This window comes from Cyprinus carpio, chromosome B2 (assembly GCF_018340385.1).
Source record: "Cyprinus carpio isolate SPL01 chromosome B2, ASM1834038v1, whole genome shotgun sequence".
In the NCBI taxonomy this organism is placed as follows: Eukaryota; Metazoa; Chordata; class Actinopteri; order Cypriniformes; family Cyprinidae; genus Cyprinus; species Cyprinus carpio.
Window position 1 is genome coordinate 15,759,427 of NC_056598.1, and position 25,016 is coordinate 15,784,442.

General features: G+C 37.2%; 1 protein-coding gene across 1 annotated transcript in view; it reads left to right on the forward strand.

Moving 5' to 3' along the window:
• The first annotated feature begins 1,221 nt into the window (after positions 1-1,221).
• LOC109101199 (cadherin-7-like) overlaps positions 1,222-25,016 on the forward strand; it is a 57,070-nt gene continuing 33,275 nt past the window's right edge. Inside the window, exons 1-3 of the mRNA XM_042718320.1 lie at positions 1,222-1,734; positions 11,041-11,501; positions 23,660-23,954. Of these exons, the coding sequence (XP_042574254.1) occupies positions 11,259-11,501; positions 23,660-23,954 (538 nt within the window). The 5' untranslated portion in view covers positions 1,222-1,734; positions 11,041-11,258. The remainder of the gene's footprint in view (positions 1,735-11,040; positions 11,502-23,659; positions 23,955-25,016) is intronic.

Sequence of the window (25,016 nt, forward strand, 5' to 3'; positions counted from 1 at the left end):
TGTACATACATTTTAATATGGTTCCAGGCCCTGGGTTCTATCTTGTACTTGCCTTTTGTACTTAAAATATATTGTATTTCTTTTATAGTATTAATATTTTAACTGTATTGTTAAAAAATATGTCTGACAAAAACTGGTTAGTTCATATAGTTTTTTAAAGGTCAATGAAAATAGTTCCAAAATAAGCCAAAGCAAACACACAGCAATGCACAGACTGAAATCCGGTCTGGAGTATTTTATGTGAGTGGAGTGGCACGACAGATTTTCTCTCTCTGCCCAAAGCGTCCTGTGCCCTCGATCCACTCCATGTTTTCCAGTTACTTTCCGTAAGAGAAACCCTGGTCCAAGCGATCATGAGGCAATAGAAAAATGCAAAAGATTTAACTTTTGAAAGATTTAAGATTTAACTAACCACTCCTCCCCACTATAGGACAAAAATACACATCTCCACTTTATTTGCAAGAGAGAAAAAATGGCTCCTCACTCCAGGCAAATCCGCTTCCTCTCAGCACCACACACACTGAATAGTGACAAGCGGACTGATAAAAACAATGAAACATCCCAGTGCTGCATCCGAAACTGAAGGCAGTTGCCTGGCTGTCCAGTCATTCACTTCCCAGGCAGTGTTTTGTGTATAAAGGCATCGCTTACAGAAAATGGTTTCAGACAGGCTTCCAAAGCACCTCGTAATAGTCAAAAACAAGTGAGCTGTGGAGAAACCCAAGGTAACATTTAGTAGGTACAAGACTTTTTCTATGTATATGGCAGGTATAGATATATACACACACATACACATTCACATACATAACACATAAATACACTCTCAGAAATAAAGGTACAAATCTTCCGCGAAATACAAATCTTACAATCTTTTTAAAAGGTACTAATATGTATACACACACACACACACACACACACACAAACACACACTTAGAGTCTTATAACCAGTGAAATGATTTAATTCAATATATTCATTTTATGGTTACAATTAATTCAATAAAATCATTTTATGGTAATAATGCTTTGTTTTAATCCTTTGTCATCTGACAGGTGACGAGAATTAAATTAGATTTTTCAAATCATAGATAAAGTTTAGGTTTGTCAACTTGTTTTTCTTAAATAGCTTGAAAAATGTAACATCTCAAGAACACAGAATCATCTTGACGAGGTTTTAATTTGGTCCCTCTCTGCACGCTTTGGCCCCTTTGGTGCCCCCCCTAGAATCACACAATCGCCGCGGAACCTTGGATACGCTGACTGACATCGGCACCTCCCCTCAGTGCAACGTTTCCCTGATGAGCGATGTTCTTGTAGCACACTAACAGAGACTTGTCCATTTTGTCAGCCACTTTCACTAGAAACAATAAGTTGCGCGTAACCACTGTTTTCCCAGAGTTTGTGGGGACTGAGGCTCCCGAGGCATGCTTCACGGATGGCCGACAGTGTTGTGGTCCCTTTGTGAGTCTCTCCACAGTGCTCTCCCCTGGCTGAGGTTCGCTGCAGCTGAGGCTTCTCAATAGGGCTTATTGTAGACGCGCGGAGTGTGAGCGAGCAGCGCAGTGATTGAGCGGAACGGAGGGAAAGACGCCTGTAGTGCAGGGATGCTCCTGAATATGTTTCCTTCACTCACTCGGGAAGAGCGCGTCTAGAGCGGCTGCGGCGCGACGGAATCCTTCTGCATTTACACAAGAACGTTCACAATTTATAAACACGCGAAGGACCAGGAGGAAAAAGGTGAGTCTGATTTATGCAGTGTTTACTGAGGTGCAATACCGTACGGACTGAGTGTAGGCTATTTGCGTTGCAAGTTTACATTAGGAAGCTACAAAATCATATTATAGCAATCTAAGAGTTGAGAAATGGCGATAGGCTGTGATATTATTTGTTATTATTTTTATGCATTTCAGATTTTTCAGAAATTATGTTTTTTTATATAACGTAGCCTACATGCGTTAAAGTATGACATACGATACAAGGGTAAGATAAATATGAAATAAAAGAAAAATAATAAAATGTAATATAAAGTTCATAAATATATTCACGCGCTATTCACTTTCAGATATTGTAGAACCGTGTGGTCAGCATTAAGATTTTTAGGAGCCGCTCTGAAAGTTTCTCTCACTGCCTGTGATGTTTTAATATTCAGCGATTTTCCCTGAGGAGCATCTGTGATGTTCAAAAGTTAAGGTCTGGCAGTCAGCATATTAATCGAGTCGCTACGAAGTACAATTTCTCAGTCCTAAGAGCAATACTTGGGACCTTGCCAGGGACTCGCATTTGTGATGCAAATACTGTCGTCTGTAGTGTGACTGTGAAAGACTTTTTGATGTGAAAATACCTCAGTGAGAGATAGAGGTTTTTGTTTTAATTTTTTTTTGTGTGTGTGTGTGTGTGTGTGTGTGTAGTAGTGTTATACCAAAACAAGTGCGGATATCACAAGTACAGAGGTGCAGATTTTCCTCCCACCTCCGTATCGATATCAAACACCTCCCTGTCAGGACGCCACTGCAATGCCAACAAACTTCGCTTGCAATGAGAAGCGAGCGGCCACTAGGTGGCGCTTTGAGTGAACTGTGAGGGCCAACTTGATGTGGCTCACATCCAAAAATTAATTGTGGTTTTAGGTGTGTGTGTTTTTTCATTGTGAAGTGCTTTTCAGTATTATTTGTAGAATATGTTTAGTTTTTGTTTTAGTTTTTCCTGATGTGACATCTGGTTGGAGCCTGTTTGCACTTCAGTTTGTGCCCATGCATAAACAAGGCTGTTGTCAGGGAAGGATGACCAAGAATGTTGTCCTGTAATACAGATGTTCTAGTAAGATATTATATGGTGTAGACTATGGCTGACTTGTTGTTTTCTGGGCCCCAAGGAAAGATACGAAAATGGGAACCACTGTTGTAAAAAGTCATGCTGTACACTGAAAAAAAAAAAATTGGTGTAGAATTTTCAATTAGAAATTGCTAGTAAATTTCACAATTAATTCTAAAGAAACAACAAGTGAAACATTTAATTTTGAGGTAGAAAGACTAAAAGAGTATTTCTTGTAAAATGTACTTCAGTAATCTGAAAATAAATAAATAAATAAAATCTGGATAAAAAGTACAATATGCCTGTGTCGGAAATGTATAATATGCAAATTTTTCTGAGACCACCTCATTGGGTGGCCCACCCTTTTGAATTTAAGTGACAGCTTTGTGCATAAACAAAGAACTTCTTACAAAAATATTATAGGAATATTTTTTTTTTTTTTGTGAAGCATGTAATGAAACTAGTCTTTGAAAATGAAAATAGTCTTTTAATATATTATAAATGTATTCTTTCATAAGCAGTCATATCCAGTCCAGATCCTTGCGTAATCTTGTCGTAGTCACCCTCAAGAGTCTGCACAGCGAAGGGCAGCCATAATAAGAAGGCCATATGCTACCAGTTCGCACTGTGCTGTGTTTGATGTCCAGATGCCAGGAGCCTTGCTTTGCTCTGTGTTGGAGCATACTGTCTCTGGTGAGTGCCACAATCGCTCTTACACCGCAGGGGGGCTATGACTAAAGAGTGTGCTGAGATGGGTTTTTGGAGCTGAATCTCTGGCTGTGGCTGTGGGCGCTCTCTCACAGGGCGGTCTGTGCTGAAGCCTTAGCTCCTCTCGTCAGATGGCATGGGGGGCTAATGAGACTTCATCATCCTGTCCCAGACCATTTGGGCGATCTGTGCTGAACACAAAGTCCGGGGCCTCAGCCAAGCCCGACAGCGAGCAGATTTGGGCGGGGAATAATGTTAGTGGGGGGCTGGAAATAGAAGAGGAACAAATATAGTACACTGATAGCATGGCATAAAGTTACCATGTAATGTACAGAAAATCGGTTTTAAAACATGATCCATTGTTTGATTATTCTAAAATAATTGTTGAAAACCGAATGAAACCATAAAGGGTTTGTGAAGGATCCCAATGCAAAACACACATAGATTTGAATGTCTAACAGTCGTCACATTTTTTTATATAGTGCCAATACAGATTGTTTCAAAGCAGCTTCACATTAATAAACAGGACAATAACAGTTTTAATGTTGCAAAATTAATTTTAGCTGTAAAAGATCTCTACAGAAGATGATAGAGTGCAGCTGTCAGATTTCAGAAGTAAAAACTCCATTCATGTTCTCCATAGGGAAACAGATTTTGAATCATAATATTTGAAGACAGACCATTTGTGAGCTCCGAGGTGGTTAAAGCTACATTCCATAACTTTATTTTGGGTAAAATTATCTAAAATTAATTATTGAGTAAGTACAGTACATTACCAGTGTTCAAAGCCATCTCCTTACCTTAGCCCGATTCACAACGGTACGCTTGTAATAATGTGATCTAATTTGAGTGGTTCAAGTCATTCATCTTTCTTTCATTACATCATGTCTGTATACAGAAGAAGTCCTGGCTAGTAGCTTGTAGCCTCTTCTGGAAAAATTACACTTGTCACTTTAGAACAACTTCTAAGGAACATTATTATTTTATTTTTTTGTTGACATTCAAATGATATGACAATTAGAGATTAGATTGTATAGAAATTAAAATCTACAGATAACCTTAACGCACACTAAATACACATAGTCACGCAATGTTGATGTTTACAACAACAATTTGAGAACAAAGTATAACAGTAACAATAATTTGCACAATTTGACATTATCTGACCTAACTTTGCGATTTAGGCCCCATCCACATGGAAACACGTTTAGCTGTATACCCATAAATTTTGTATCGTATAGGCGTTTCGTTCACTTGTATCCGGCATTTTGGGAGAGTGAAACCGATATTTTTTTAAACCGGGTCCCAGAGTGGATAAAGCTGAAAATGCCGCCCTTGCATTTTCGTGTGGAAAGTGAATCCGTATATTTTCTGAAACGATGACATCATCAGCTCACGTCTTGCCCATAGTCAGACACCACTACCTCACGTAACAGAAACAAAAACATGAACAAACACTGAACGATTGTCTTTTTATTGACTAACATTAACACAGATTACTTAATGTATTGTTCCATGTTTGTTTGTATATCGCACGCAAGGTTTATGCGCATAGTCCAAGTCTTCTTCTCTGTTTTTAGTGTATCTCTAAGGCAGAATTACAGCGCTACATACTGGTCTGGCATGTATACTACATCGTTTTGTGTCGGTTTTGTGGTTTCGTGTGGACGCAGATATTTCTTGAAATGAGGGAAAAAAAAAGATTGGATAGGGAAAGTTCTGGCTTTGTGTGGACGTAGCCTTAATCACCATTGGTAGCACGATTTATTATAAACCTTTTTTTTTCATCTTCAGTCAGAGCAAAACTGCCAGACATGTTACTTGCTTGTTCAAATGACGTTTTCTGGTGAAACTTCTTATATTGGACATACTTCCAAGACGTACTATCTGTAATTCCAAAGTACAGTGAATATCCACAGGGGCGGATTTAGTGAATTGGGGGCCCCAGGCAAATATAGGAATGGGGCCCTATACATTTGCACACATTTACCTAGATCAACCCTCGAGGTCCTTTTTTGTCGTGATGCTTGCTGCTGCACAATGGTGCCAGATTGTTGTGTCCAATGTTTCTAATTTTTTTATGTACATGTGCTAATGGGATTCTTTAATTTACATTTATTCATTTAGCAGATACTTTTATTATTTCATGTTGTAGACCACGAAATAGCAATTGATTTACCGTTTTTTTTAGTTTTAACATTAAAACAAAATAAATTATAAAATGATAAACCTCACAACTGAAACTTTATATTTCTGGGATGAGTCAGAAGTATAAATTATTATATTATTTTAAACAGATTTATGTGAGTGAATATTCGCATTGGTCTGAACAAAAACTGCAGACTGGATTATTGAAAATGCACATTCATTCTCTGCCAGTAGGAAGTGCTTTTGGAGTCAGAAATATAGTGGTTTCCCCGGTAACAGCTCTAAACAAAACAGCTCAGCTCATAAATGGTACTTTATCAGGTAAAATGAAAATGTGAGTTACCAGCGTAAGCCTACATTTTATTTTAGTCATTTTAATTTAGGGCTGTCAATCAATTAAAATATATAATCACAATTAATGATTGTCATGAGTTAACTTGTGAATAATCGCAACTTAATTGCACATTTTTATCTGTTCTAAATGTACCTTAAATGAATATTTTCCCCATGGTTTCACAGACAAGGCTTAAGCTAGTCCCAGACTAAAATGCATGTTTGAGCTGTCTCAACTGAAAATATCTTGCTCTGACATATCTTAAAACTCATTGTTCTGTGTCAATATGCACACCTGTAACACTTTCTTTTAAGGCATTTTTGTAATGCAAAAATTAATTTATGCAATAAATGTTTATTATTAGTGAAACCAGTTAACAGAGCATGAAGAGTAGACATGTTTCATAGGTCATAGATGTTTTTTCAAAGAACTTGTTCATGTCTATTAGACACATGAGAAAAAAAAAAAAAAAAAAAAAAAAACAGAAATACTAGCTTCCTATTACTTCTCTTTCTTTGCATTGAGCACTTTACACAAACCTGTTTGCATTTTCGCATGACAGGCGAGCTCACTTCTGAACATGCAAAATGTACATTTATTATCTATTATTACATTTGTTTGCCTCTCTGTGCCACATACTGTATTTTGATGCAGCTAAATTCTCAAAACTGTTTTCATTGATACATTTGACTGTTTGTTGTCAGACAACGGGATGAATATGAAATAGTGACTGAAACGCGACCCATTAAGACTAACCAGCTCTCCCTTCCGAGAAGTTAATCTGCACAAAAATATATAATCGTGCCGTCGTCTGATAAAAATCAAATAGGCTACAGAATAGCTTGAAGACAATAGCTGTGCTGTGATTTCAGCTATACTTATATGTAAAATTAGAGAAGCAACATATCAGTGTTTTAACTGAAAGCGCAGCTCCTTTCAGCCGCGCGCTGAACGCAGAGAGAGAAGTGTGCGCGCGCTGGGAAAGAGGGACCTCGCGCTCGTGCGGCAGTCAGCTTAAATTTTTATTTTGCTACAAGCTGGATACACAAGAAGCACGTTCAACTCGGACGCGCAGACGATTGTCGTGCATAAACACCGTAAAACAGCAACCGTTCGCGTGTCCGCGCTTAATGCGCATCTCCTATATGAAAAGCATTAGGGGGCCCTTGGCTTTTGGGGGCCCAAGGCAGTCGCCTACCTTTGCCTAATGGGTAAGTCCGCCCCTGAATATCCACACTGGTGCATTGACTGACAGCCCACACATACACCTCAAGACATTCAGTTCATCCGCACTGAGGAGCCGTACCGATGCACAACCCACGTAAAGAAGATAATTCAGAAAATAACTGCAATTGCAGGATTCAAACAGAGATAACGACAAAGACACGAAACTCACGGACTGCAGCTTTAATCAGTGGTAAATGCTTTTGTGGAAACCATCTGTTTGAACAAAATTCATGGCAAAAAACTACATTACCCATGATGCTACAGTATATAGAAAATTGGAGAGTTGTGAAGGAAATTGTGCCAAAAGAGCTCTGTAGGGAACACCCACTCCCATGAAGCACCATAAATGTACTAACTGATCTTCCAAAATACTTAAACATTTGTATGTATGCATATTTTGCAATGATCTTCAAATTTATTGTTTCTATAGATGCAATCAGCAAGTTTAAATGAATAGTTTTATATTTCTCCATTCTTTTTAATTTGATTGTCATTCGCAGTGCTTCATAGGATTGTAGTTTTTCCATCACTGAAGCTGTTAAGTACACAGCCGTGTGTCTTATCTGTGTATTTTTATATGGTTTTCAAATACTTTTTTGTGTCAAATAAAAGTCTGTAATGTGATTCACCTTGTAGCTGGTAAGCTTGGTTAATAGACTCTATGGGGAAAATAAATGGGAATAATACAAACAGAACAAATGCTGCTGAAAAGTGGGCAGGCAGTAATGCACTATATAGTGCATCAGTTCATCAATTATAAATTGAGTTAAATTCAGCTATAACCAACTCTACAGAAGGCAATAGTGTCATTATACAGCTCAAGTCGTTCAATGTTGATTCAATTCAGTTCACTAACTGTGTCGATGTCGCAAAGGATCTGAGACTGTGACATGCTGCTCTCACATTAATTTCTGAAAAATCAGATGGTATTTCTTTGTGTGGTTTGTTGTAACTTCCTATATATTTTTTCCCCTTATAGACTGGAACCTAAGCAATTTGGGCACATTTGAAAAATGCTATGTCATGCAAACATGTCCTGAGATATTGCTTCAGACACACCGCATTAAAAAAATCCCAGGGGTTGTATCCTATGTCCTTGTTTGCCGCGTTTTAATGCAAGCTTGATAAATTATCCATATCACCTTCCAGCTCTCTTTATTAGCCTGCGCTATGCTATAAGCATTCCGCACTCAAAGCTCTTTTTATTTAGCAGTGTTGTCATGTAGCACTTCAGTGAAAGTATTCGAAGTCGGAGATAATTGAGATATGTAGCAGATTGTTTTGCCATAACTGTGTTTTCTTGATACCCGTCAGCCATTTTTGAAAACTTTTGTTGAATCTACTCAGTCAAACGCATAGAGATCTAATCAGTCGCTAAGCACTTGTAATTCCTCTATAAAGTGAAGCTTATGATGGAGATTACAGGCTTTAGATGAGACTTTTCCCCACTGAGGGGTCCTGGCACTGTGGTCTTCTGATGCAAAGCGCAAGACGTTCTGTTCTCCTCCAGCAGCGCTGGCGCTTTTGAGCTTGGAGGTAATATACAAGAAGGGAATGGATTCCCTGAGGGATGCTTTGTGATTTACTCTTCTGTTCACCTTCAGAGCCTTAGCTTCACGAATGCTATTATTTAGCACAGTTACAGCATCTGTCATATAGCTTTAATGTCTCAGAAGTGTTTAACACCTTTTATTTAAACCTTATATTACCATACATATTTTTAAATAATACTAATGCTTTAACACTTTTAAATAGCATCATTGTTTGAAGCCCTTCTGAACCTGCTGCATGAAATATCTTAATAAATCTTATGAACATGCAGTGATAATTGCGAGGTTTCGAATTGCCACGGACTCTAAACCAATATGGGAGTTGTTCTGTCTGTAAAGCGTAGGTCAGATCTCATCTTTCCTCGGACAACAAGGGATTTCCGTGGAGATTTCGACATCCTCTTCAACATCAGAATAAGCTGTTGGGGCGTGAATCCTGCTGCTGTGGGTTTGAACTGCTGGAAGGACAGATTTCTCCAGAGAACGTATATGTGCTCTATCCAAATCCCTTTTGAACTATTTTTTCCAGACTTGTAAGTGTTTGACTTTAAAAGGATGTTAGAAACACCTAAAAGGCTCTTTCGGACCGAGAAGCTCCAGGGACCCCTTAGGAGAAATTTGTGCCTGGAATTTTGTCACTTCAACTTAAAGTGCACACTTTTAAATTGTAGTTCTCCTTTGCAATTTGGAGCATGAGGGGTTTTTTATACACTATAACAAATCCAGTGTCACTTACATAACACACTTTTACGGTGTGGTGAGGGTTTGTAGTTCTTAGTAGCAGCTCTTAAGCTAGAGGTTGTAGGTTCAAACCCCAGATGGGGCCATTCACAAGCCACTTCCATTGTGCTCTAGAGCAAAGTGCTTAACAGACCCTGGTGTGAGTTTCAGACAGTACAAAAATACCGTAAGTCACATTGGATTGGATAGTGACTGGTAAATAACTACTACTACTACTACTACTACTACTAAAGAATAATTTATTAGCATTCTTGTGATATACTGTATGATGATGACCATCTGTAGGCCAATGACATGATGCTATTTTTTCATTTATTTATTTATTTTTTGTCTGGAACTATTAATTCTTTATTACAAAAACAAATTGTAGAAATACAATTGCAAATTGTACAAATGCAGTTCATACATACATACCCAATACACAACAGCACATCTATGAATTTCCAAATATGTGTATGTGTGTGTGTTTGTACTGTATGTATGTACAGCTGCCCTCATAACATAATGAAGAAAAAGGCTCATTAAAACAGATTATTGTAGCTTCTTGTGCTTTTGAATCGCTCTCACGGTACTTTGATGTCATACACCGATCAGTATGCTCAGTGCTGCTTCAAGTCCAACACTAATATGTACACGTATTTGCAACAGTTTGACCGTTCTCTGTAGATCCCACCTTCTCACGCACCACGATTGGTCGATTACGTACAATGTCTGCATGTTATTGGTCAAACGAGGATTACCTTCATTAAGTATGAAAACAGGAATCCAAAGCCAAAACCTGGATATTTTAGGCAATATAGAAATCCTGGCCAGGGCATGTCCTGGGAAAATGGCACATTTGGTCACCTTAGTTTACTGAAAATGATTTATATGTGTACACTTGCATACAAGAAATACAGAAAATATGTTATTGCATTTTACTTGATGGTTAGACCACAACACATTTTTTTCTTGAAAATGGTGTAAAGATTTTTCAAAACCATGTAAAACCAACATGAATACAAAGTACATCTGTTTAAAAACTGAATTTCTTTGGACACTTTTATTTGACATTGACCCATATGCTGTCTTGCATAAGCCAAGTATGATAATGGAGCTACTCTTTCCTTTGTTGGAACTTGAGATGGTACATATTTGCTTTATTTCCCCAAACCTTTGCTTTGGCGCTCTACCCTTCTCCTTCTGTCTGTTTACCCCTCCCTTCCCGCTTTCCTTCAGCCCTAAAGATTAATGTGCTCCACTTTCAGCAGTGCTGTCAAATAACCATCCAAAGAAAAGAACCGCATGTCCGTTTTGCTCACCTGTAGCGCTCTGCCTTCACCTGCATTTCAGATGGCAACCTCTGAAATGCCAAAAGTCATGTTGTCTTAATCTGGGGTTCAAATGTGAAGTGGTATTATAAAAATGACAGTAAATCAAGCCTGCATCTGTGCTGACAGACTCTGTATTTGTTTATTTCTTGGACTCTTTTCGCTCTCTCTGATTTTCTTCAACCTCTCCCCCTGATGTCTGTTCTCACCACAGGTTTGAGGGCTTCAGCTTCAATCATCGTTCATTTCTGAGGTCTTTCCCATCAATCACCGGTCAGACGGTCTGCTCTATCCCGTTACCCACGCCAGTGCTGAGGGTGGTGCACAGTTTCCCAGGAGCCACCTTATAGCCTCAAGATCTTTGGTGCCTGTTCAATACGGAGGAGTGTATTTTTTATTTCCTTCTTTTTTTACGTTCATCCTTTAATCCAAATGATGCACGTAGGCTCTGCAGTGTGGACTGGACTGACTGTAATGACTATGTTGCTGTTAGCCCAGTGGGACGTGGGCTGCTGGGGGATGACTCTGAACTCTATCCCGCTCCGCCCGGCTTCCCTCAGGCCCTTCAGAGCTAGTGTGGGTGCATCCCTTCAAAGACACAAGCGCAACTGGGTGTGGAACCAATTCTTCGTCCTGGAGGAGTACACGGGAGATGACCCTCTTTATGTTGGCAAGGTAAAGTGAAATTGCTCTAATATTTTATATGTATCAAGTGCACTGAGGTCATTTATTATGACAAATAGAGCTGAGTGTAAAAAGGAAAACACATAAAGGGAAACATATGAAGAGTTAATTTGCAAAAACAGAAAACTCTGTTTTTAAAAATGTTTAAAAATCATGTTTTTGTTATTTATTTATGTTTTTTTTTATTATCCTGCATTCCAATTAATATCCATCAAACTGCAGTTTGGTTGTTTTGATTAAATAATAATAATAATCAGCTAACTAACACAATAAAACAATAAAAACATAACACAATAAAAAACACGATTTAAGAAATTTTTTAAATCATGTTATCTGTTTTTGCAAAGAAACTTTTCATATTATGTTCAACTCAATATTATAATACTGTAATATTTTTCAACCTATTATGATGTTTGTTGATACATATCTCACCCAGACCTAATGATGTACATATTCTGTACTAAAATCTTGGCTTGCTGTGCTTGTTGTCATGGTGTGGTGTTAGATCCTGCTTGTGATCCGATCACAAGTGGTCAGATAAGACACGCTGCAACTGATACTAAAACAACCTACCATACAAAAGATTGTTTAATATTTTTGAAAGAAGTCTCTTATGCTCACTAAGGCTGCATTTATTTGATGCAAAAATACAGTAAAAACAGCAATATTATATTATGATTAAAAATATATTTTATATTTTATTATATTTTAATATGCAATTTATTTCTGTGATGGCAAAGCTGAATTTTCAGCAGCCATTTCTCTAGTCTTCAGAGTCACATGATCCTTCAGAAATCATTCTAATGCTGATTTTCTGCCCAAAAGCCTTTCTTATTATTGTCAATCTTGAAAACAGTTGTTCTGCCTAATATTTTTGTGGCAGCATGAGGCTTTTTAAAAACGATTCTTTAATGAATATTAATTCAAAAGCATTTTTGCATTTAATTCAGGGATCTCCAACCCTGCTCCTGAAGAGCCACCATCCTTCAGACTTCAGTTCCAACCCTGTTCCAACACACCTGTCTGTAATTATCAAGTAGCCCTGAACACCTTGATTAGCTAGTTCAGGTGTGTTTGATTGGGGTTGGAGCTGAAATGTGTAGGACGATAGCTCTCCAGGAGCAGGGTTGTAGACCACTGATTTAGATAATGTACTTGGGGCGCCCCAGAAGCCACAAGAGCTGTCTAGTCGCTCAGACTTATTTCTCTTGAGTATCTGACAAAGTCTTGTGCCTCAGCCACAAATGATTGCCGTTTCTGTGAAATGTTTCATGTGATGCTGATTAAACATGACTAGCTATTGTGCATAGACTTGCCATACAGGGACCTTGCTAATAATTTTCATTTTAAAGAAGTCATCATAAGGAATCCATTTATCCTTGATCTTTTGATATTGTGTGATATGAAGATGTACTCTAATAGAACTAAAACATATCTCTTCAGTCCAAAAAAAAAAAATAAAAATAAAAAAAAAATTATTGAAATTGGAAGAGTAGAAAAGCTGCAAAGGCGGCATGTTGAATGCATCGGCACATTAAAGTGAGCAAGAAAACTTGCCATTAACTGAAATATGATGTTATGAATAAAAAATATTGTATCAGCCAATTAGAAAGTGCTCCTTTTCATTAATACCAAGTGGAATCACAAAAATTGCATGCATATTTCCTATATGTGAATATTTGAATCAGTAATATAACATTACTCAGAGTATTTTAAAAGCTTTGTCTGATATTTATTTTTAGACACTTCAAAAAAAAGCACTGGATTATGGAGGATGATGTATACTGTCCAATCAATCTTGGCTTTTACACTTTCAGAAATAAAGGTACAAAAGCTGTCACTGGGGCGGTACCTTTTCAAAAGATACATGTTTGTACCTAAAGGGTCCATTTTTGTACCTTAAAGGTACATATTAGTACTTAAAGTGTACATATTAGAACCTAACTGGAACAAAAGTGTACCTTTTGGAAAGGTACCGCCCCAGTGCCAGCTTTTGTACCTTAATTTCTGTAAGTGTAAAGTGTTTTAGCCATCAGTTCTCCTTGCATTACTGCCTGTGTGACATGAATGTGTAGACTGATGCTTTGTTTGATCAAAACTGTTTGGCATGTGGATGATCATGTGTTTAATGAATATCACAAGTAGCGTTTGATCAGACCTCTTTGATACAATGTGGATTTTATAATCATACTTTCAGCTACAGTAAATGAGCCACACAAAGAGGGGAAAAAGTATTGTCTCAATAGGAAGCATCTTTTCTTTTATGTATTGGCTCCAGTCTGCTAGCAATGTGATTGCTTCATACGCACAGGCTTGTAAGTAGTTAGCTCTAAGCTAAACGCAAAGACAGCCAAACACTTTCCCGTTTTAAAGATAATGAGCCAGATACTCCAGCATGCCACCTGCTCTACTATCCTTGGCTTTTACAATACATTATCTCTCAGCCACTACATCACACACACTCACACACCTCTCTACCATCACACACTCAAACCCTGACAGCCAGGTTGAACCTTATTAGATTTTGGCTCATCTCCAATTCACTCTAGCCGGAGGGATCCGGGCAAAAGAGAAGTGACTGAACACAAATGTTTCCCCCGCACTGAATGATGATCAGCGGAGTAATGTACAATATGGGGTGGCCTATCTCTCTATCTTTCCATAGGAAAGAGAAGCTGCAAATTAAATCTCTCAAAGCTCTCAGATGTTTCTCCTAAATTGTAAAGAGATTTTTATTTCTCAAATTAATTTAAGAGAAAAAAGCCTTAATTTTACAGCTTGAAACTCTTGTTATATGTCAACATCTGACAGAGTTGTGACTTCCTTTAATTCCTTTTATTTTAAGCAATTCTAGGAGAAACATCTGAGACAAAGTTCATTAGGCAGAACTGAGAACTCCATTAAGAGCAACCTTTGAGCAATAAAATTTTCCTCATGGTTTCTCTTTTTAATTTCTTTATCTTTTGCATCTCAAGTGCTGAATGTATTCTGTATGATGGTCATTGGCTGACTGCTTGTTCTCCTTTCTTGGCTTTTATGTAGACATCCATCCTTTGATCACTAGTGAGCATGAAAGATGGCCTTATTCTTCCGGATAAGGGTAGCATAATACAGATATAAAAGACAGGGTCCTCATAAACAACTTACCATGAGATCTTATTGACCATTTTCATATTCTCTTTCTTTTTATGCCTATGCCCCTTTTCATGTTATTAACAGCAAAACAATAAATATATGAGTAGTGGTTGACCGAGATGGTTTTTTTCATGACTGATGCTGATATCCAGGGGGCAGGAAAGCTGAAATGTTGATTTATATTTACATATTTTATGTTAATACATATTTTATTAATTGTAATTAAATTATGAGATGTACACAAAGTTGCTGAATGAGCTCATATTTTACAGAATAAAATTTTTAACTATTTTAATATAAATTAAATTGCCAATAAATAAATAAAATCTATATTATTTTAAGAATATACTCTACTAGACAAAATTACCAATTAGTTACATCTCAAAATCTCAAAATTCAGTCTTGTCATCACAGGAATAAATTACTCTTTAAAATACATTTTAAGGTAACATTTTGCAGTTTTACTAGTTTTACTCAATTTTTTTTTATCAAATGAATGCAAATAGGCAAGGTAAGGCAAGGCAATGCAAGTTTATTAATATAGCACATTTCATACACAATGGTAATTCAAAGTGCTTTACATAAAAGAAATTAAAATAATCATAAAAAATTGTCACATGAATAAAATAAGGAAATTAAAAAAAAAACGTTTAAAATAATCTAAAATGGATTTAAAATGAATTAAACAGTTAAGAACAGAAAAAGATTGTACATAAAATACAGTGCAATCAGCTAAACAACTAAATGCACAGCTTAACATATGAGTTTTGAAATAAATGCCTCGTTAAGCCTAACTGAATTCTTTCAAAAACATAATACATTTTACTGACCCCAAACATTTGAACAGTTGTTTATGGACACTAGAGTTTATGTACCACAATTACATGATTGAATAGCTGTCATATTCTTGAAGTTTTTACTAGCCAAGATCAAGTTTTGAGGCAAGTAGAAGAGCAGGAGATGAAGTTTGGGAAACCTTTTGTCTATGTTCAATACACAGTATTATGCATATTGCAAAAAAAATATCATGAAAATGTTACATAGGTAGATGGTTGATGTAGATGTTTACACTGGTAGGCATTAGTTGTGTGTGGATTATTCTGACCTTTTAATCCTGCCCTAACAGTGAGCAGAGACTAAACCCTGTCAGCAACATTTGGCTTGATGATACCATAAACCTCTAACAACCTAATTTTCATGTTCATGCAGAAGGTTGAAAGATGCGGAATGCTCTCATATACATGAGACAAACACACTTTCCAGGCAGAAATTTGAGACTCCAGGCTGATTGAAGGACTTTGATGCTTCCAGGGAGTAAAAGAGAAGAACCTTTTGAAGCAATTTTCACATCACTGATCTCCATCATATACACAATATTGTCATTTACATCGTTGTTTTTTAGGCTTCAAACTCTCTTTGCAGGAAACATAAGAAACCTTTAATTTCCGTCTCTAATCACACTTGAAATAACATTTTCTGCTCTTGGTTTTATGCTTTATCGATTGTCTCTCACTTGCAATTCATGCTGGAAAACAAGATTTTTTTGTTACTCTGAACAAAGAGCAGAGAAGTGAACAGAGAGACTTATTCTCAACCAAACATGCAGTCAAACATACTGAAGACCAATCTGCCCACCCGTTATTATCTGCAAAATTATACCAGAATGAATTTAATGAAAATGTCTTTGCTATCTTGATATCGTACCGTCAGCGACTGGGATTATTGCCCATGGTGACCTCTTTGCAGCCTGATGAATATGGATATGATAGGTCCAGCTTGAATAAAATGTTCAAACGAGAGGGATGTCAAAGAGTGCGCGATGAATAATGCATATTCGTGTCTCTGGGATGAGTTCAGTAATATCAACAATTATTAGAAATGACCCCAGTGTCTCCACTGAAAGTACTCATTCATTACAGCACTTCCATGCGAGTTCTCTTCAGAATAAGCACAAACAAGTGTCCGATGTCGTTAATAGTTCCTTCGCACTAAGTTACCTGGACTTGTATCCCGCTACGCAATTAAAAATCTCGCCTCTGGTTCAGAATCACAGGAATGCATCTCTGATAATCCGCCATACTGTATCAAGGCCTCTCAGCATGCTAGCTGTCCTCCCATTCCTGTATTTGAGCTTCATAAGATGTGCAGGGCCCATCGGTTTGAATCCCTCAGCTGGGCATTGAATGTCCGATCAGATTCTGCCTATATTCACTGAGTGCGCCAGAGAAAAAGGCTTTGAATTCAGCCTTAATTGGGGGGGGGGGGGTCCTTTGATGGTGCAGTCTGTGTAATAGCACAAGAGGGGAGAGCATTCCCAGGCTGACTTCCGTCGAAGCCCATTTGCATTTCCTTTTTCCTAGCCTGCCAAAAACAACTCGTAGCTCACCTTCTAAATGCGCACTTAATGAGAAGCAGACCAGGAGTGCCGCCGTAACCCCGCAGCGAGGATGAGAGATCCACACTTCTCTCCCCTTCTGGCCACCGGGAAGCTTTTCGTCAGCCAGGCTGAGCAGATTAAACGCGCCCTCCATTGCGCCCGCCCTCCCACCACATCAATGATTTGCGCAAACTGAATTAAACAAAATGAAACAGAAGAGAAAGAGCTCTTTTCATGTTGTGGATCAACAAGCGTTCCCCAAATCCTCTTTGGAGTGATTTCTAACATATGCTGGGTAATTAAATGCAGCACTGGAGAAGATGGGCTGCTTTTCATCTGCTTCCAGTCCGTACTGGTCCATGCCATGGCCATTTGTCATCAGTGCAGATGAAAGTCATTGGGTTGGCAGTCACAGCCCGGGCTCCGGTGCCAACCTTGCGAGTGCGTGTGTGTGCATATACGCTCACTGAGTGCGGGTTTGCACCTGAACGCCCACAAATAGAGATGGTGAAGAAAGTGAATCATGTCTTTTCAGATAATTAAGGCTGAGGGCATTGAGGGTGTCTAGTCACAGAGGTGCTTTTTAATAGAATCCGGCTGAGTCTTTCTCATTTGGAGAGGGATATGAGCTGACACCACTGAATCTAATGACAGGGAATAAGGAATCCTCCACAATAAAGCCGAGATGTGGCTCGCACTTCCTAGGTGGAGAGCAGCTCGGCAACACAATAAAATACCATTTGCATTTATATAGCACTCTGCAGGTGTTGATTCAGGTGAAATATTACAACAGGGGGAAGAATCCCACACCACGAGAGTGTATTGAAAGGCACTGGCAAATAGATCCAGTATGTAAAAAGCTATCAAGTACAAATGACTACCTTTCCTCACAGATTCAGTCGTTTGCTTTTATTATAGAGTGGATTTTAGCTTGGCTCTTGATTACCCGGGGTGGTAAGATGGTTTTAAAAGTAAAGGAAAATGACATTGAAAGCATTACATCACTTGAGCCTGGAACAGGGAAGACAATGGGCGTCCCGGCTCTGTCGTTAGCCCGTTAGAAGTCACAAACAAAAAGCATCGATGTACGAACGACTCCAGAATGCCAAGCTGGGTTTCTTTCACCTTTAAACGGTGAGCCAAGGGTATCTCTAAGGCAATTGTCATTTTAGTGAGACCGTGCGGGTCTATGCTTATGTGCTTATGCGGCAATTAATGACAGCTGATAAACTTGTAACATCCCTCACTTCAGTCCTTTATGCTAGAGGTTTGCGTTAAGAGCTTTTGGGTGTGAACACGAATCAAAGTTTGGTTTAGTTGGTTTGTGTGAATGCTGTTTTCTTAATCTAAATGTGTCCCAGTGATTTAAAAAAAATATATATATATTATTGATTGATGCAGACTATTATTTGCACCTGATTTTGTAGGGTGGGGTAGGGGCAAAAACAAATCATACTCACAATGTTAATATTTTATTTCAAATATAAGTGCAGATACTATTATACACATATTTTGTCAAAAATTTGACAGTGAAACTGAGTTTTTTTTTTTATTTTAATTTGGAATGCAGATAAGGTAAATTTACTTATATATTGTAGAATAATATATATGTCAACAGTAACATCTGTAAGAAGTGTAAAAATCTATTTAATAACTAAAAACTGCAATTATATTCCCTTTCTTCTGTTATACAATTAATACAATATATATCTCAGTAAAAATAACAACATTAATTATTAATATAACTTTTTTTTTTTTTTTTTTTTCAAAAAACCATGGTTATAGTTAGCATTAATGCAGTAAATCCATGACAAATATTGGTGATTTATGTATTGAACAGCCTTTCAATTTGTTCATTCGTGGCACAATGTTTCTCTTGTTTTTCGTGTTAATGCTAAGAATGTCAGTCTGGGTTTATCTAGACTTTTTTAAATCACAGTTTAAATCACAAAGACGTTGATGCTTTTAACAAGGACCAAACACTTCTCACTGGACATATTAATAAACTGATTCACAGTTTAACAGTGATGTTGTGAGGTCGATCTGAAAATAAATACACTTGCTCTGTTGGCCCAAACTGATAAATGGTTCAGAAAGGTAGCGCTGTTTCTTTCTGTTTTTGAAGCGTGTGTCATTTGATTTTTCTCACACACAACACAAATAGCAGTGCAAAATCAAAGAAAGTTAGGCACCTTGCAAGCTCTAACAAAACTTGCAGGAAAAAGTCACAAAAAGCAAACCATTTAGTCACAGTATGGAGCCCTGTTGATATATCATTTGCACATTCCTGTTCATGCTAATTATAGTATAAAACATCTCCCATCTCTGATTGTCTCAAGAAAACAGCTCACATCCTTTGGGGTGTCTTGCAATGCATTTATGGCAGACAAATGCAAGTGCTGTTTTTTTGGCACTTAAATTTTTAGGGGTAAATCCAAGGTGACAAAGATATGAATAAAACAGTGCAGTGGCATCTTCCCTTCCTGAGACATTACCTAGCTACAGCTTTGCCTAGCACTTATGGTAATATGCTTGTTATTGATCTTTTTCATTCATAGACTACATGGAAATAATGTCAGACTGGCATCAGATATTACAAACTAAAAAATGTATTCTTAATCTTTCCCAACAAAATGTAATGATACAAAATAGATAATGGCATTTTAATGCGTCCAATCAGTTAGGCCTAAATCGCTTAACTTTAGAATGGTGATGCTAATGAAGCACAAAAGCTAATTGCAATAATGCTAACCAGCAGCCATGTGGAAAACTCGTAGATGATTCTTAACAAACCAGATGCTGAGTCACTGTGCTAACCTTGATGTGGTGGGAGTTTCCCCTGTTCGTCAGCCTGCAACAGAGAGCAGTCATCCTCAAAGAGCAATGCTAATCATGCTATCACTGCAAAAATAGGTTATCCTTTCCTCCAGGAAATGACAGAAAGTATGAAGGTTGTTTGATCCACTACTTGAAGCTAATACGACTAGAAACGAACATGAAGTAGGCCTACTGTTGCCATTCAGAGTTATTTTATGATAATTTACCACAGGTCTTGCATAATATCTAACTGTGGTGTTTTACTAAAGACTGCAGAAGGTAGACAAATTATCTCTATATAGTAAAAAGCTATGGCCTGATACTATGTTATTTCTTATGATAGGCCTAAATAAGCATTAAAAACTATGTTTGCAAAATACAGTATATTTCCTTAATCAGTTTTAATCAGAGTTTACAACATGGCATGGTAAAACATAGTAAATGTGCATTAGTCTCCATACAGTTCATACTGTACTGCTTATATATAATACCACTGAAAAGTTTGAGGCGGTAAGCTTTTTTAAATGTTTTAAAATGTCTCTCATGCTCAACAAGGCTGCATTTATTTAATCAAATATGAAATATTATTAGAATTTTTAAACAATGTTTTTATTTTATTGTATTACAAAATATAATTTATTCCTGTTATGCATTTTCAGCAGCCACTACCCCAGTCTTCAGTGTCACATGATCCTTTAGAAATCATTCTGATGTCAAATCAAATCATGATGATGATTTGGTGCTTAAGAAACATTTATTATTACCAGTGTGAAATGAAAAGTTGCTGCTTAAAATTTTGTATCATATATTTGTATTTGTATATATAAAACATGTAATATCTGCACAGCTATATGATGTGGCTTATTTTGCAGTGCTTAATTCAGAGACAAGAGGCATGTTCATTGCTTTGATTGAGTAGATGTAGTTAATTAAGGGAGGCACCATCTGTAATATATCTTGCTGTGCAATTTTAGTCACAGCTTCTGAATCGCTATGGAGAAATTACACTAAATCAGAGAGAACGCCTCGCCAGTGCCGATCACTCCAGCAACGGCACTCGTATCAGTTGTGTTATTTATTACGAAGTTCATTTCAGTTTGAAAGTCACTCATTAGGTGGGATTGTGAGGAAAGTAATTGATGTGTGCTGGCAGGCAAGACACTTCCACGTTTGCCACATCCATAATCTTTCCGTATTTGGAGGGAGTGAGAGCGAGTAAGAGACGGAGCGTCATATTAAGGGCACCCCTGCAGGATCCAAGAAGGAGACAGATGAACATAAATTAGCTGTGTGTAAAACAGGCAGCGTTTGTAATCTCACAACGTAATTGGGCTCGCTGGTTTGCCAGAGACAGATGACAGGGATGTAATGACAGTCTTCATTTATCTTCTTTATTGTGGTGGAATGCGTTGGCAGCGTGAGACTGGTGCCGGTCCAGATGAAGGAAACGTTACGTTGTGCTATCATCCCCGTCAACAACAACCCACATTGCTAATTTACACACTCAGACATAGCATGACTCAGCCAGTTTGGTAGGGGCGGCAAGATTGCCGGCAGGTCTAACTAAGGGCTGAGAGAGAAAAGGTGAGTGCTCATCCCAAGACTTCACGGTCCCATCCGGCTTCCTCCAGCAGTTTCCTCCTCAGGCTCGGTTCCTCCTTTCTCTCGCTCCTGTTTTAGCCTGTTGTTCTTGTTCTCAGCAGCCCATTAACGTGCACCTTTTTGTCTCTCCTTCTCTCCACTTCTTATTTCTTTTTTATCTCTTTCTCTGTGCTGAAAAGAGCCAAAGGCCAAGAGATAGACAACTAAGTCTAGATACAACCTCAGAGTTGCATTCCTGCATAGGAAAGTGATTCAGAATTTCAAAGTTTGTATATGTGTTTGAAAGTCAATTTTGTGAACTTGTAGGAGTAACTTGCATATACACTGATCCTTTTTCATTTTCTCATGCTCTTATGCTTACAAAAGGTGTATTTATTTGATTAAAAATACAGTAAAACAGTTATATTATGAAATATTATTACTATGTAAAATAACTCTATATTATAAGTTCTCTATATTTATCATTTTTAAAATGTAACTTATTCCTGTGATGGCAAAGCTGAATTTTCAGCATTCATTACTCCAGTGCTCAAGAAACATTTCTTCTTATTATTAATATTGTGAAGGAAACAGTGATACTTTTTCCCCCCCAGGATTCATTGATGAATAGAAAACTGAAAAGAATGGCACTTGTTTAAAAATGGCATCTTTTGTAACATTATAAATGTTGTTAATGTACAACTTTTTGAACTTTTAAGAATGGTAATATGATGGCAATATGTTTGACAGCTTTATTCAGATGAAAAGATATATATATATATATATATATATATATATATATATATATATATATATATATATATATATATATATATATATATATATATATATATATATATATACATTTATCGTAATCATTTTAGATGAGTTTGCAAGCCGGAGCGGTATAGCTGAGCACACAGAATCTAATGATCTGCAGTCATCATCACGGTGAATTATGGTCAGAATAAACATTTGAAAAAAATAAATGCAGAACCGAGCCACATAACAGTCATCAGACCGAAGTTGGCCTTAGAGAATTGCCAGCACTGACATCCAAGCACACATTTAGTTTGATTAATTAGCCTCAAATGTCTTTAGCACACTCGGTTCCTTCACTGAAACCATTGTAATTTTTGATTAACTGACATCATATGTGGAGCAGCGCTGTTTTATTGGCAAGTAAACGGCAACCTAAACCAGATGTGACTAGATGGGAGCTTTTTTTCCTTTTTGCAGTCCTGTGGTGTGACAAATGAATTAAAAATACAATTCCATATAGAGAATGTGGTCATAAACTGCAAGCATAATATAAATTCATTAGAATAATGCTGTTTAAAATGGTTTTAGATGAATTATAGCATGTCACACCACAGGACACTGCTTGCCATCTTCCCAAATTCAGTCATGGGTTCACTTTGTCCTATGAAAGTAATACAGCGATGACACACCAGCCAATCATTGTGAGTCTGTCTGTGAAAAACAGCATCATAAAGACTTATGATATGACAGGACTGCTTAAATGAAGCAAACAAGTTGTCTTTTCATACCGGCTAGATCCTTTACATGAAAGTATTGTTCCGCAGTGAAAGACAGTCTCCTGAGAAATGTGGATTTGAAGACAAATTTTTTTTAGATTTATATAAAGGAAAGAAAAGCAAAGGGAGGAAAGGGAGTTAAGGACTTGGCTTATAATCCCCCAGAGAGGGAAATAAAGGCTTTCAAGAAATAAACAAGTAAATAAAATCACTCACTGCTGGTGATGGAAATACCAAGTCAGTTGCCATAAAATGGTAACGACATGAGAAAAGGGCTCATGATAAGGATTTCTGGACTGTGGATTAAATTGGCCAGTTTTTATGGTTTATTACAAATGTGCATTTTTGGCACTATTTGAACACAATGGTTAATATAAAACAACAAACCATGTATAATTGTTAGGCTTCTCACAAAACAACTGTATATTCGCAAATCTGACTAAACATTCAGGAAAGAACCACTGACCGTGAGATTTCTGAGAAAGGAAGAATAACTTGTGAGTTTTGACATTTGTTCAGTCCATTCTCTTTTGTTGACTTGCACAAATCTGCTGGAGATGGTTTATCCTCATTTATTATTTAAAACACTGCAGAAGTACTTTCTCATGAGTACATCTCATCTCATTACTATGCTAACTAGACAAGTGTTATGATAATAATAGATATGAATGACTGTTTTCTCATTTCTTCTTTCCCTGTAGCTTCATTCCGATGTGGACAAAGGTGATGGCAAAGTAAAATACGTGCTCAATGGCGAAGGTGCAACATCTATTTTCACCATCGATGAGAACACAGGCGACATACATGCCACGAAGCGCCTGGACCGAGAGGAACAGGCCTACTACACACTGCGAGCTCAGGCCAGAGACCGGGCCACCAACCTGCCAGTAGAACCAGAGTCAGAATTCGTCATCAAAGTGCAGGATATCAATGACAATGAGCCCAAGTTCTTGGATGGCCCTTACAATGCTCAAGTACCTGAAATGTCTCCTGTTGGTAAGTGCCTTGGATTTGTTTATACAAAACAAATCATCAAAGAGAGACGTTAGGAATACACAATATATATGCAGATTTTTAAAATGATTTATTAGTATTGGTTGATTTTGGACATTCAGTTGTGCTTGCTCATTTTCTTTAAGTGAGCGTTAGATGATGGCAAAGGTAATCTAAACATAATAAAGCTAATAAACTTAAGGAAGGACACTACAGGCAAAAACATTTTTTTTCATTCACTAGCCAGTTTTGAGATTTTGGCTTGTCATAATATGTTGTTTCATATCAGCAGAAAGAAAACATTCAAATACACTTTTAAGTGTTTATTTGATTGCACTTTATCTATTTACGGCTGCAGATTTAAATTACAATACATATTTAAGGGTTTTTTCCTCATGCACTGAGCAGCACTTTCATACACCAAACTTTACAGTTTTATACAGTTTTGTATTCTAACGGTTTTGACTGAGGGGTTTGTTCATATATCATTTGCCTGGTTTTATACAACATTTTATTAGTTTATTCCTTTTTTTTCTGGCTGTTGACAGTATTTTTTGATTTATGGAGTGATAAAAAGAGATATCCAAAATCCTATGACTCTAATATGTCAACCATATACAGTAAAAGCAAGAATTTTAGCTTTATCAAGTGTTGGGATTTCTGTTTTGGAGATGTATTCAAATTAGTGTTTAATTAATTAGATAATGCGTCATTTGCATTTTTAAACATTCCAAATTCTTTTGCAGTTTTTAATGTAATCAATCAGCTGAAGAAGGTGATACCTATTATTGAAAAACCATATTCACCTGGGGTGTCTTGCCTTAATAACAATAGCTGTTAAGTTTATCTTTAGCAAATCTCAAAATGAATAACCTTTTTTTTATTAAATGGACAAAATATATAAATATTGGTGCATCCATAACAGACATTTTGACATTCAATTTCATGATGATTATTGGTAATTGTGTCATGTATTTGTTTAGATATTGAGGGGTTGCTGTGGATCACCTAAGAACAGTGATATGCATAATGAATGCCCTCGGTACGAGGCACTTGTTTGTCAGT